At 40.3% G+C, this 15,346-nt stretch overlaps 1 protein-coding gene across 2 annotated transcripts in view; it reads left to right on the top strand.

Moving 5' to 3' along the window:
• The window catches only part of LOC107074671 (protein groucho), a 96,506-nt gene that overhangs the window by 77,592 nt on the left and 3,568 nt on the right, over positions 1–15,346 (top strand). The window contains exons 8-11 of one of the 2 annotated variants that reach the window (XM_089175287.1): positions 14,053–14,193; positions 14,270–14,552; positions 14,663–14,921; positions 15,007–15,282. In XM_089175287.1, the coding sequence (XP_089031413.1) occupies positions 14,053–14,193; positions 14,270–14,552; positions 14,663–14,921; positions 15,007–15,282 (959 nt within the window). The remainder of the gene's footprint in view (positions 1–14,052; positions 14,194–14,269; positions 14,553–14,662; positions 14,922–15,006; positions 15,283–15,346) is intronic. The other variant, XM_015336329.2, reaches the window with a different exon arrangement.

The raw sequence follows: 15,346 nt of genomic DNA, 5'->3' as shown, positions 1-15,346 counted from the left end.
TCATCGTCTACGTTCCTCTCGTTTTTCCCAACACTTTCTCTCTTGTTATCAGTTCGATTTTCGAAGGAGAAGAAGAAGAAAAAAAAAAGAAAGGAGCTTTCTCGTATCTTAAATGGAAAACCGTCGACGGAATAAGACACTACTATGTTATTATTCCTGTCGTCCATTTACTTCTCGAAAGGCGAGGGGGTGGGATGAATAGTGAAGCTTTTTATCTTTTACGTTTTTCCCTTTTTATAATACCTTAACCCCCACTCATTCCTTTTCCTTTTCCCCGCGATTTCTCGCGTCAAAGAACAAAAGTATCTTCTCTTCTCTTCTCTTCTCGTCGTTTCGTGTCGAAGAATAAAGGAAATGGTAGTGAAGGAAAATATCGGGATGAAGAAGTGTTAGCAAGGGGGAAAAAAAAAAAAGAGTTGTCTCTTTTGGCACGATAGCCGAGCTTATAACGAATTCATGGAGGTGAGTAAAAAACGATTGGAGTGGGGGAGTCTTGAGTGTAAAACGAAAAGTGGTATAGCAAAGTTAAAAGCAAGAAAGAGAGAGAGAGAGAGAGATCGTAGATATTAGGAAAATGGGGAGAAAAAGAAAAGGGGATACTAACATTTATTTATCGAAACGAATCGTACTACTTTTCTTTCCATTTTTTCTTTTTTTTTTTTTTTATTTGTACGAAGGTGACAGAGGGGAACAGTTGGAAGAGGGCAGAAGGGAAGGGAAAATACCTAACATTTTTTTTTCTTTCTTCTTCTTCTTTTTCTCTTTGCCTTGCCATGCTCCTAGAACTTAATTGAATTTCACGATACTTACGCCCCGATCCGTGAGGCTCACGGTAAATTGTCGCGAAAGCGCGGGGTGATGGTAGTGGGCCCCTCGATGCCAAGCGAGAGGAAAGTCCTCGAGGCGAGGCGCCGCATTAATTCGTTCGTTGGAATACGAGAGTGGAGGAACGTGGAGGGTAATGGTAGAAGGGATGAGAGGTGGTAGAACAGGAGAAAGAGGAAGAGGAGGTGGAGGTGGAGGTGGAGGAGGACGACGACGACGACGAAGAGGACGCGATTTTCTGTTTTAAGCTCTCCATCGTGCGACTCCAACGAGTGTAATTAGTGCCGTGTTTTGCTGTAATTGAAATCACCCTCCTCGTTTTCTCTCTCCCTCTCTCTCTCTCTCTCTCTCTCTCTCTCTCATCTTTCTCTTTCTCTTTCTCCTTTTCTCTTGCTCGCTAGCTCGGTCACACTCCAATCCCCACCCTTTCTTTTGAATTGTTCGTTCCACACGATCGACGTAGAAAACTGATCGATATATCGCGCAATTTTTTGTCCACGACTCGAAGAATAATACTACGATATATATATATATATATATATATATATATATATATATATATATATATATATATAGCATACATTTATAAATTATTTATACATGCACGTGACTACTTGTAATTTATATATAATCTTTAGTATAATTTTAGAGTTTCTTTATATATTATTAATATAATTAATATATATAATTATTATTATTATATTATATAAAATTTATATATAATATATAATATATAAATTTTAATTGTTAATATTTTTTAAAGTTTAATATATAAAATAATAAAGTTTAATATTATATAATATATTTATATATTATTAATATAATTAATATATATAATATAATTAAATATATAATCTTAGTATTTTTACAATAACAAACGATTACTATCATAATAATGTTCTTTTATATTTTTAAACAATAATTAGATAAATACTATTATACATTTAACGAGAAACTTTTCTGTATCGTTTTTCGAATCAACGTGAATGATTTCTTAAGTATCTTTATCGTTATAATTTGTTCGGTTCTTTTTGAGGGAAGAAAAAATAACAGAATGAAAAAGAGAACTTGAACTGTGAAAAGAAAAAGAAAAAGAAAAAAGAAAAGTGGGGGTGTGGGGAAAAATGGTGAAAGATGGTATAAATCGGTAGGACTATAAAGGTGGAAGTAAAACGGAGGCGTCATATCGATCGTCGCGCCCTATCTCTCGTCGTCTGGTAGCTCGGCTCTTTCCTTGATTCGGCCATTTTTCCGGCGGGTTCGTCTGCCATTGGTCGCGAGCCTCGCGATGGAGGTACACTTTTTCCAACTTTTTTTTTTCCTCTCTATCTCTCTCTCTCTCTCTGTCTCTCTCCTCCACCTCCAGTACACCAGCAGCTTCAGCACCAACTCCAACTCTCTTCATCCTCCTCATCCTCCTTTTACCCATCGACGCGCTTCTCTTTCCCTCCCCCTTTTTTAATCCCATCACAGAGTCGAGCGCTCACCAACGAGTCTGTCATGCGGAGGTCGGTAAATTAAATCTCGAATAAAGTGCAAATAAACGAGCGCAAGTGCTAGAGAAGGACACGCTCTCTACTAGAAGCTGTAGAAGAGAGAGAAAGAGAGAGAGAGAGAGCTAGGGGTTGGTCGAGAAGAGAACGACGAGGGTGGTCGAAAGTGCGGTACAAAAAACCGTTAGGGAGGGCGTCGAAAAAAAGACTCGTGAAAGATAGAAGAGAAAAAGAGAGAGAGAGAGAGAGAGAGAGAGAGAGAGGGTCGTATGGCGTGCGGAAAGACAGGAAGGGAAGAGAGGTGGAGTAGAATAGAGGGAAGAAGAGTTAAAAGAGAGAGAGAGAGAGAGAGAGAGAGGAGAGAGAGAAAGTACTAGGATAAACGATGGTGTAATTTATTTTAATTAGAGTGGCTGCATTATGTAAGCGGGCGAAGCACCGATGAAAGGGTTTCAAAGGGTCGAGAGATCCTGACACCGAGCTTCCACAAGAGGGAGGGAGGAAGAAGGAAGGAAGGAAGGAGAAACTTCTCTCTCTCCTCTCTCTCTCTCCTCTCATCGTTTCGCTTTATCCCCACGAACTTTCTCAAATGAACTAATTCGCTCTTGGCCAAGGTTACCACCAATGGGGTTTGGTGATCACGTTTTATCGTTCTATACATGAACACACTCGTAATAATTCTTTATCGAACTTTTGTTTTATATTTAAAATGGTTATTGATGAATTACCGAGTATCTGTTCAATTTAATTTAAATGGTAATTATATAATAAGATTTCGAGGAAGAAAACAAATATATTTACAAATGTATTTGGAAAGTAACCTAACTCCATTTATGTTCGAATCGAGATATTAAAGGGTTTGCGTTTCAATACGATTAAAAATATACGTGCAAGATACTAACAAGTAATACTGCTTAAGTTTATCTAAGGGTGTTAAATTTATAGTTCCTATTAAAATAGTGGCAATTTAATGGCCGCTCACACAACATGTGTGTGATAACCAGAACACACATTGGCCGTTATTTTATTTATAACTTTATATATATTTAAAATTATATATAAAATTAAATTGAGGTTGTTAAATCGTTGTTTTTTGTTTTATATTAATTTTTTTGTGAATGACAATAAAGTTTTTTTAAAATTAATTCTTGAAAAATATTACCGGACCCCTGACAACGTTTGACTGCGTACACGTGCGACCATTAAAGTGTTAAGTTAATAATATATGTTTTCTTACCACGAATGGATTTAGGCCTCTTTCAAAATAAATGGCTCATATAACAGTTATATAACATAGATAAATAAAAAAGAGAGTAATGTGAAATAAAGATGAATAATATGATCTGAAATTAGAAAAGTATAGATACTTTCAGTCAAAGAATACGTTGAGAAAGTACCGATCTTCTTTTACGTTACCGACACCTCTGATCTCGTTACGGATACATTAATTAATTTACAAGACGGCAATGGTGGGTGACGGGAATAGTAATAGAAATATAAAGAAGCCCAAGATCAACCTTATATGCGAAGGATAACGGTAAAAGAGTAAGATAGAAGATGGAAGGGAGAATGAGACTAGCAGTACCAGCAGCAGACAGCAGCAGCAGCAGCAGCCTGTTACGTTTTAATTACTAATTGAAACGTCGTCCTGGTAAAGCGTTGATGTTCCTCTTCTTGTACCTTCTTTCCTGTACCATGATATACCATGTCTTCGTCCTTTTTTTTATCTCTCTCTCTCTCTCTTTCTTTCTCTTCTATTCCACTCTTTTACCTCTCACCCCTTTTCCATCTTTTGGATTTCAATCTTTGCCCACGGGTCTCTCTTCCGACACTTTACGTTTTTAAATACCTACTTTCGTGGAGTCTCCTTACTTCCATCTTACATTTGACTTTTGTAAAAGAAAATTCACGTTATTCCCTCGTCTCGAAAGCGAGAGAGTGGATTTTACTTAAAAACGGCCACCCACTACCCTCTTTACTGGCATTAATTAATTAAAAGTATCGTGCTGTCTTGGTAATATTTGGCGACTACTACTCTCCTTTCTTTTGAATCTTTCGTTCACTTGTCTCTCGTTTTTTTTTTCATTTTTTTTCTTCTTCTTCTTCTTCTTCTTTCATTTTATCTTCTCCAGACACGTTTACTTACTTTCTTACTCGTATATCTTACTACGGTCATTTTACTCGCCTTTAAAGTCGTCGGAAAATTACTATGGGAATTACCGTCACGCTTTTCTACGAAACATATCTCGACCGTGTCCGTCCCGTTTTATGACGCAAAACGAAAAATATTTTTTTTTTTATTTGTTTTTTCTTCTGTGTCGAAAGAATTGAAATAATTTTCAACCTACTACTCCTCCCCCCTCCCTCCCTCCCCCTACCTCCCTCCCCCCGCCCCATCGTGCTAGGCTAAAAACTTTTCAGCTTTACTTGTAATAAACTTCGGAATATTTCATTCCCATTCGGATTTCTGTTTTTTTTTTTTTAATTAAAGTTCTGTCAAAACTTGACTCTTTCCTTTGTAAAGTGACAAAACAATTCTTTCTAGATAATCATACGTGTAATAATATCTTCAGAGAAACCTGATTTCATTTCATAGAGATATGTGACAAGTATCATACGTTACATACAAGTACGACACGAAATGACAATGAGGAACTTGATGATGACGATGACAGTGACAACAAGCAGAGAATGTTGGAAGTTAGAAAGATTTTCTACGCTTATCCGGCACGGTTTTATAATGCTCGATTTCCTTCTTTTTTACGTTTCTCTTGTCCTTTGAGAGAAAGAGAGAGAAAAAAACCAGTTACGTTCAAGTTCGTCTAGCGAAGAAATATTCTGGAATTCCTCTCTCGTTCCTGTTATAATAAATCTACTATTATATACTCGATTTCTTCCTTCCTACCTACTTACCAAGGTAGTGCACTCGTTTAATACGTTCGAAAATCGTGTTCGTGAGTATAACGAAAACATAAAAAAAAGGAAAGGAAGGAAGAAAAAATAAAAATTGAATCCTGCTCTGAAAATATATATTTATTATATATAAGGGGAAACAGACATAAATCAGATGAGCGAAGCAGAAAAGCATGAACGATCGGTTGTAAATTGAAATAAAGTATTACGCGTGTAGTAGTAGTAGTAGTAGTAGTAGTAATAGTAGTAGTAGTAAAAATAAATGAGAAGAGAAACAAGCAATGCCAGGAAGAAGAGCTGCATGTTTTTTAATAACGCGTCGGCGCGAGAAACACGCGTGCTACACCCACGCGTTCATCTCTTCATCTCTTCCTTCCTTCTCTCTCTTTCTCTCTCTCTTTTATCATCTGTCCTTTTCCCTTACCCTTTTCCTCTTTATACGTCGTCGTCATCGTCGTCGTCGTCGGCGGCAGGCCATGGAAAGTCGACGCTTCGGTAGTCCGCTTTTACGAGAAGCGCCACGTTTAACGGTCGACTAACCTTTTTAATAATTCGCCGACCGGTAATTAGTCCGTAATTTAATGAGGCGGCCATAAAACGACGCCCGGTAGTCCCTCGTCGACGAGACTCAACCGCCCCGTAATTACGGCTACGTATATATATTTCACAATATAATCGCGTTGCCAGAGTAAGCGAGAAAGAGAATGTTAAAAAGAAGAAAAAGAAGAAGGATATAGAAGAATATGAAATAAATAGATAAAGTTAACTGGAAAATGCTGAACATGCCTTTATTATGAACATAAGATCGAATGCATCGTTTTTTTTTTTTTTTTTTAACATATTTCTTATTATTGGAATTTATTGCATTAACAAATTAATTGAAATATCATCAAAATGATTCTGTCGAAAATCTAATCAATTTTTTTTATCAATAACAACTTTCATGCACAATTTCCAACGAGTTCTCTCTTTATACATATATACATACTTTATATACTTTATATACTTTATATACTTTACTCTTTATCCACATCCTTTCGACAGAGGATACAGAAGAGTAGCGATAAATCAGTCGGTCGATCGACGACACTTGGAATTCTACGCCAATCTTTCTCCTTTTCTCTCAGTCCCTTACTCCACCCACCCTTTCTTTCCCTTTTCTCCCATCTCAACGACGTTGGATGGCCATTAAGTTCCTTTTTGCTACGTGTAATGACCTTAAAGCGGCCACGGTTTACGAAGCCATTCGTTAGGTCCACCGACTACGCGTTGGAAATCTCGCGAGAATGCACCTCCGCGGGCATTGTTATGTTTTTCTCCTGTTCATCCTCCTTCTCTCTTTCTCTTTCTCTTTCTCTTCCTTTCGAGACTCGTTTCACGTTGGGTTCGACGTTTCGCTCGATCCCTTCTTCTTATCCATCTCGTTTTTCTTATTTCGTTGCTGGGTTGAGGGACTCTCTTTGAGAAAGTGAATGGTGGAGGAGTTGACGAAGGAATTGGCTAAGGAAAAGAAGAAGAAGAAGAAGAACACAGGAGAACGGGCGAGATAATAACTGAGAGAGCCGACACCGTTGAGCACGCGAAATAAAGCGACGATCCGGATCTACCGCGGGCTTTTCAATTACCTCAACTCCTCCTCCTCCTCTTCCTCTTTCTCCTCTTCCTTTTCTTTCTTCCTTCCTTCTTTTTTTCCCCTACCATTTCCTGACGCGCATCTACACTTACCTTCACCACTACCATCAGTATCGTAGTAGCCATCGGAGTGATAAAAATGTTTCCTCCTTTCATTCTGGATAACGCCGAGGCACTTTAAGGTAGACTATTCTGTTTACTCCTTTTTTTTTTGTTCTCTTGGTCTAACTTTTCCTTTTTATTCTTCTTCTTCTTCTTTCTTTATTTTTTTTTTTTTTCAACAGACTCTTTTTGCTACCAGAAAGTAAGTAGGTACCGTGCTTCTTTAAGAAACGACTGGGCCTCGTAAAAAAGTACTCTCTAAAGAGTATCTCTATCTTTTTTCTCTTGACTCTTCCTACTTTCATCTTATTTTTTTTTTCTTTTAGTCTGGCAACAACGTCCATCACACATAGGCTTTCATGAACCAAGCGTTTTAGATCTCCACCTTCGAAAAAAGAACTTTGTGCGATAAGAATGATGGTCAACTATAGTAGTCTCCAAAATAAAAAATAAAACATAAATCACCCTAACGCAATGGGTGGTCAAAAACACTTATCATCATCTAAAGAGGGAATATAGTCATTAAATTGAATTTAATGCTATCTAACCAATCGATCATATAAAGAAAATATAATTGACACCCTGTAGATCGTTGACAAATAGGATGAATGTAACATGCGCACGTGTGTGTATGTGTGTGTGTGTGGGAGCCGCTGGCACTTCGTAAAGGTCAGTCTTGCGGTTAGGCGTGTTAATTGGCCGCAACGATAACGTCAACGACATCGCGGTAAGCATTGACGGTAAGCCGAGTACCGCGACACGAGGACTGTAAAATATCGATCATGCGTAGGGATAGAAGGAGGAGGAGGAGGAGGAGAACAAGAAACTGAGAAACCGAGAATGATATACACTCGTATTCAATGCGAAAGAGGGTGGAAACGAGAAGACGACGATGAAGAGACGAACCTAGAGATAGGGTAGTAAAAGAAGAAGAAGAGAAAGGAAGAGAGTTGAGGATGAGAGGAGGTGAGTAGAGGAGGAGAAAAGGGACGTTCAGGGCACCACTCGGCGCGCGTTGTTGCATAAAATTGTAAAGCCCTACTCGGCTGAGGTAGTAGCGACGGAACCGTGCCGAGATAGCTGCAAACAGAGGCGAGTTAATTTAAAAATGCAAATTCTCCTGCAGGGTTTCTGCCTTGTAGAAAGAGAGAGAAAGAGAAATAGGGGGGAACAGGGGAGAGCTGTGACGATACGAGTTAGACGCGTCGAGATATAGAACAAAACGGAGGTGTGAGAGAACGGGGGCAGGGGGAGAAAGGGCTTGCGGGATGCTCGCTCGAGGATAGAAGGGGAAAAGAAAAAAAGTTACCAGGAAAGGTAGCTGTATACACCGATAGGGAAGGGGTGTCACACCTGAAACGACGATGGCGTTGGCAATGGCGTGTTGGCAATGGGTGCCGCAGTCCAACAACTTGGGATTTATGAGAGACCTATAAATTAGACAGTTGTGAATTTTTGTCCGATTTGCACCGGCGCACCGAACGACGGGACCGCGTTCCGTTCCGTTCCGTTCCGTTCGTCGTTGTCGCGAAACGATCCTACCTCGACACTGTATATCTTGTCTCGTCGTGAATAAAATAGGAGAATAAAAAAAAAAAGAACGGCCGAGCAAAACTCGTTGCTTTGAAATTTTTTTTTCGAAAGAAGTCTTGAAAAGTGTCGTTGGAACTCGAGAGACATTGAGCGCATTTATCGAGCGAGCAAAAAGGGGTGGATGGGGATCTCGCGTATTAAAGTTTCTCCAAAAACATAAATCTCGTGGTACGACTGTCTCGAGCTCTCGAGCGTAGGAGAAAAAGGGAGAAAGGGAAACAAAAAAGTGGAAAGAAAAAAAGAAAAGACAAAAAAGGCAACGAGCACGCTCAGACCGATTCTCATTTCCCTGTTATATCGGTTGCATAATTACCGCGCGCGCCGGGTCGGACAGGAGGGAAAAAAGGGAGAGCACGAGACAAAACGAACGAACGAACGAACGAACGAACGAACGAACGGTGGATACCTGGGCGTAAAGCGGAAATAAAAATTCACGTTCACTAATTGCCAGGGTGATGGATGCACGTGGTGACCTAGTGACACGTGGGCGATTTCGGGAACCGGTTAGCGTAGCTCGCGTCGCGGTCATTAAAAATTCCATGCATCCCCGAGTGGAACGTCCGCTCGGGTATCGTCCTTCTCTGACTCGTCCCACAACCCCTCTCTCCTCTCTCTCTCTTACTCGCAACCACGACCACCGTCGAAATAATTACACTTGCTGCCCGTCAACCGGTTGCCATGCATCTTCTCCTACGTACTCGTATATACCCAACCGTGATTTTGCTAATTAAATTAATCGCCACGAGAGAGAAACCAAAATTGTAATCGACCAACGAAATTTGCTTAATATTCAGAGCTTCTGTATTGATTTCAAATCGATTCGATTTAATCGAACCGATCATGTAAACGTATCCACCAAAATCACCTACTTTTTTCTTTCTCGATTGATCTCGTTAACAAATATGCTTACATCTATTGCGTAAATAATACATAATAATTAAGTGTAGCAATTAATTCGAGTGCATCGATATTAAATGCATTGCATCAAAATCATCATCTTTTGTTTCTTCAATAAATTCGACAATTACCCTAAAGATTAACCAAAGTCATTGAAAATAATGGATACCACCATTTTAAAGAATAACAAATGTATGATTACAATATATAAATAAATACTAACATTGTTTAAAATTCGCCGCTTTAATTGCTACATATTGCTAATATATATATTGAGATAAAGTAGCAAAATACGATACTAAATGGCAGGATGATTGAAATTTCAAGAAAGTCAATTACGTGTCGAAAATCTTGTAGCGCTTGGTTGAGAACCACTGAGTGCAATCTTGTACCAGCTGGGGTTTTGTGGAGTCTTGGGAGACGCTACTCTGGCTCGTAACCTCATCTCTCGGGGTCTTGGCTACGACGAGAACGAGAGCAAGAGAGAGAGAGAGAGAGAGAATGTGGAGAGGGGAATAGAGAAACAGGCACCATCGGGGGTTGAACGAGGTAGGACGTGTCTTGAAGGGAAAGGAGAAAAGCAGGGAGAGAGGAGGGAGTAAGAATAAGGAGAGACAGAAGAGAAAGAGAGAGGTAGAGAGAGAGAAAGAGATGGGTGGCTCGGAATATATCCGTAAAGTTAGGGTGGTTTCGGTGGTATGAGTTGGGTCGAGACGAAGCGCAGTGGTGAAGGAGTCGCTCACTCACTTACCACCCTCATGGCTCCGACCACCAACCCCAATGCCGCGCACACTAGCAGAACCACCAGCACCACCAGTACCACCACGGCTGCCGCCGCAGATCTCCTTCCAAGCTCGACATTCAGCCCCCGACCTATACTTTGGTGCCTGCTGCTTGCCAAGTTGCCTGCCTGGCTGCTGGCTGCTTGCTTGCTTGCGGACCAAGTCGTCCCTAACACTACAAAGTCTATATATCTATGGTACACCCACGACGCTTCCTTCGCTTCCACCCACGCCAACGCCTCTTCTTCGGAGGCTACCAACCCCCATATTGATCGAGACACGAACCCTCTTTGCCGGAAAGAGTGGTGGTATGGGTATATCCACCCGGTGGGCTTGCTGTAAGTAAACTTACGTGAATGGAGGCTGTCTACTCTCTCCCTCCACCTCCAACTTCTATCTCTTCTCGTCCTCTTCTCCCTCGTTCACCCTTCCTCTTTCTCTTCCTCAAACCACTATCTATCTATCTATCTCTCTCCCTCTTGAACTCGATCCTGCCCGGTATATCGCTGTTCTCGAAGACGACACATAACGAAAGCGGAAAGAGGTTTCTTCTTCGACGGTTCGATAGCAGTTAGAAAAGGAGGTGGAAAGGGGAGAACGAGTCGTTTCGAGATCGCTTGTAACGCGGATCTCGAAGAAAGACGTTCTTTTCTTGTAGCCTTTGAGCTACGATCGGTTTATATAAAACGTCCGTCTTCTCGTGCCACGGCATACGGGTACTTTTTGGAACGTCTCCATCTTTTCGGTTATGTACTTTGCTAGAAAAGAAGAGATAGAAAGGACCGAGACATTGCCAGATTTTCCTTCTCTTTAATCGAATTATTGGATTATTAATGTCTCAAAGAGTTCAACAAGAAAATGCGGTTTCTCCAAATATATATATATATATATATATTTATATATACTTAGTAGTTTGCTTTATCCCTTTCCTATATCACATCGTCGTTTTCCCTCGGCACATTACGTCGACCTAGGAAAAGGACAACCAAGACATTCTCTCTCTCTCTCTCTCTCTCTCTCTCTCTCTCTCTCTTTCTTTTTTTCTCTTTCTTTCTTTGGCTTTTCCATTTGAGGAATACAAGCGGTATACCATCTGGTTCTTCGGGCTGCCCTCGTCCGGATAAATAGTGGCTTGCCATTACTGGATAACGAGAAGACGGTCCTCTCTTCTAGCAGCTTCGGTGAGAAGGAAAAGGATCTCTCCGGAGGTCTTTACGCGAGGAAACTCGATGGAAGCACGTAATATGGTTCCCCGGGGGATTCCTCCCTATGTGAAATACTCGTCGTGCGAGCGTACGTGTTTGCGCGCGTGTTTCAGTCACCGCTCTTTCTTTTTCTCTTCTGCTCAGCTCTTTTCTACTTTTTTTTTTTCCCCTAGACTACCTTTCTTGGATGAAAAACTCGAGCGAGGGTAAATAAAACGTTGTCTCTCATCGATTTTATTAACGTCAAGAGGTATCTTCTATACTACAAGATTTTCTTTCTTCTTTTTATTTTACTTTTCTTTTATTTTCCAAAGCATCTCATTCCATCTATCTTCTCTTCATAGATTCTTGTTATGAAGATTACAAAGATGAAGAAGAAGAAGAAGAAGAAGAAGAAGTAACAACCCCTTAACGGGATTTAAAACTACGAACCAGTGTATACCTTACCGAACATTCTCGCTTTGAAGTCGATCTCTCGTATCGAATACCGATGGGAACTTCGAATCTTCCTCCATAAATTCAATCTCGCTCGACTTTTTATCGCTTACGGCCAGTTAAACGAGCGACGGCTGCGAAAATAGTCGACTAAAAGCGTTCGTTACTCTCGATCGAGCTGAACGAACGCCCAAACGCTTTCTTTCCACGCGCCGAAGCACCTTTCATTCGCCATTAGACCCGACGCTTTATCATCCCTCTGCAAATCTAAAAATCGTTTTCGGCTCGAGCGTCGATTTAATCGCGAATCATCCCTCTCTCTCTCTCTCTCTCTCTCTCTCTTTCTTTCTTTTTTGTTTTTTCTTTTTCTTTTTCTCTCTCTCTCTCTCTTTTTTCCTCTTCATCGTTCTCCTCTTTTCTCTTCGTCGATAAAGAAGGATCGTCCTTTTAGCAACGCGATCCTGACTCGAAAGCCACCTTCTTTTTTTTCCCCCTTTTTCCTTTTTCTTTTTTATTTTCCTTCCACTCGATGAGCTTGCAAGGGTCATGGTGAAGTAGGATGAGAAGAAGGAGAGAAGAGCATAGCGAGGTGTCGAGGTAATGGACCGAGCTAAAGGTGGCGCCGCCACTGCTACCACCACCACCGTTTCCATTGGTGCTATTGGTGGATGGAGTTTCGGGGTGGTGGTAACAGGGACGGGGTAATTGAGAAGAGGAGATTTACTTCGGAAGTACCGGAGAACGGCCGAGGCAAAAGAGGGGTTGGTTTACGGTGCTCTGCAAGATGGTACGCTGTTATCGAGAGGGCAGCTGAAGGGGGGGGGGTTAGGAAAGGGTACCGACATCTAATCGACAGACTGAGAGAAATAGAAAGAGAGAGATGAAGAAAATACTATCCCTGTATCGACGACAAAACTGTCGCTCATAAAACTTCTTCCCTTTCGATAATATCTTCTATTGTCGATGGCTGTTGCTATATGTCGATAAGTGTCCTCTTTTTTTTCAAAAAGAAAATGAAAAAGAAAAGAGACTTTTATTAATATTGTTCTTTCAAAAGTTATATTTTCTAACAACATATCTTTTTTCTAATTATTCATTATCGTTACAAAAAAAAATATATAAAGGAAAAAAAACAGAAGATTGCAATAATTGCTAAGGTTCTCCTGAAAATATTATAGAAAAAAAAAAAAAAAAAAACAGAGATTGAATTCATCGATGTCTCTCTTCTTGTTATAGGAAGAAAACACGGCAACGATGTAGCATCGATTTATCTCTTTAATATCACTTCCATCTCGTATATCTATCTGGTTTTCTCTTGAAATACGATCCCGGAATTTTTACGACCGTTCGATATTGTTGTACTAGGGAAGTGGTTGATTTAATGATACGGATCGTTACAAACAAGGAAGATAGTATGTATATAATATCTTACTTATTATTGTTAATAAAAATTATATATAATTTTTTGTCAATTTTATATAACATACAAAAAAAGAAAAATATGAATAAATTTTTCATATGAAGAAAAATTTGCAACTGAAACGGTAAAATGTAGAAAATTATTGAGAAGGATTCGTTGAGGGAAATCTTTTGACTGGTTTCCACTCTTTTTGACTTTTTCGTGAAAATTCAACGAAGGATGAAATTGCAGGCAGTAAAAAGCCACGATGAAATCGACGAAATCGCATTAACCGTGAACGAAAGAGAGTGACTCGTGATACACTCTAACACCATCCTCGTTTTACAGACCACCCCCGATCTCGATACTTTCTCCTCGTTCCATCGACGCTATTTCACCACCTCCGATATTCTCGATCCTACCTCTCATCTCTTCTACATGTAAACGATTATCTACATCGAGCTTGCTCTAGGCGACACCCACATAATCGGCCAGTCGCGACGATTATTTTCAGCCGCGCGTAAGAGCGAGCATTCAACGTTTAGGAAAACCCGTCTCTCGTCGACATTTCCACGAGAATTCGATCGATCGATCAGATTTACAAATTACACTACGAAAATCATTGCGAAAGGTCGTCGTACTAAGGTTTTATGAATTATTTGAATAAGTTATTTTCATTAATTAATATGTATTTTATTTAAAATCATCTCAATATACACGAGATACATATTTTATTAGTAAAATGTTTAAATACTCCTAAAATCAAAATAATAAAGTTTTTAACGTTTCAGAGAAGCTCCATATCACCAGCTGAACGTGAGAAATACAATAGGCCACGTAGCACCCCAGATCCTCAACATCACGAACACCTACACTTGAAAAAGATGAAGAAAGAGCAGGATAAAGATATAGGCCATGTAAGTTACGCGAATGTTTACTCTATGTTCTAAGATCATTCAGTTCTATTTAATAAAATTGTGCTCACGTTTACAGCAAAGCGATGGTGAAAAGAGCGACCAGGATTTAGTAGTCGACGACGCTAGTGAAGGACCGACGAGTCCGGCTGCTAATGGCACTACCTCGCCAAGAGAAAATGGCTTGGACAAATTAGGACCTTCCTCGGTGCCATTGAGCGGACAAGTCAAAAAAGAAGTACCACCACCGTCACCTAGAAGCGGTACAAGTAGCAACGCCAGTACTCCGTCCGCTAAGAAAATGGAGGAACGAGAAAAAGCTACAACTCCTATTTCGAAACCAGTTACACCTACTTCGGCGGGTAAGTACAAGCAACACAAGCCTCTTTTTATCTTCTATTTATTTTATACAGGTAAATAAAATATCAAAGAATGAATATCTATATAGAAAATGAAAATGTCTATTCGACAGGTGGCAGTAGTTCGGGTTCAGGTGGTCTAAAACCATCGAGTTCCAACAAACCTCTGGTCTCTGCTTCAGCAGGAGGCCCCTATCCACCTCATTATCCTCCGCCGCATCATCCGCCCGCAGGACCTCACGTGGAAATGCTAGGCTATCCTCCTGCTGCTTTGAACGGATATCCCGCAAGACCACCACTTCAGCAACTTTATGATCCTCATGGTAGTATGAGGGCACCTCTCGGACCTCTCGGTGTACCAGGTGGAAAACCGTAAGTTTCTTCTCCTTGATCTTTTCCTTCTCTTTTCTTTAAGAAAAAGGCTTATACATATATATACTTAAAACATTCTTTGCAGAGCCTACAGCTTCCACGTGTTTAGCGACGGGCAAATGCAACCGGTACCGTTTCCAGCTGACGCTCTCGCAGCACCAGGAATTCCCAGACACGCGCGCCAAATAAACACTCTCACTCATGGCGAAGTGGTCTGCGCAGTGACGATCTCGAATCCGACCAAGTATGTTTACACAGGCGGTAAAGGATGTGTCAAGGTCTGGGACATCAGTCAAGGCGGGAGTGGCAGCGCGAAGCCGGTTTCTCAACTAGATTGTCTACAACGAGACAATTACATTAGGTATGAACGATCATCTAACTCTCTTATAATATTCTTCTCTCAAATAAGATTTTATTACTCAATA

The sequence above is a fragment of the Polistes dominula genome, unplaced genomic scaffold (assembly GCF_049000335.1).
Source record: "Polistes dominula isolate Pdom_NZ unplaced genomic scaffold, Pdom_raw_medaka contig_82, whole genome shotgun sequence".
NCBI lineage: Eukaryota > Metazoa > Arthropoda > Insecta > Hymenoptera > Vespidae > Polistes > Polistes dominula.
The sequence above is the reverse complement of the archived record's forward strand: the minus strand, read 5'-3'. Positions and strand labels throughout refer to the sequence as shown.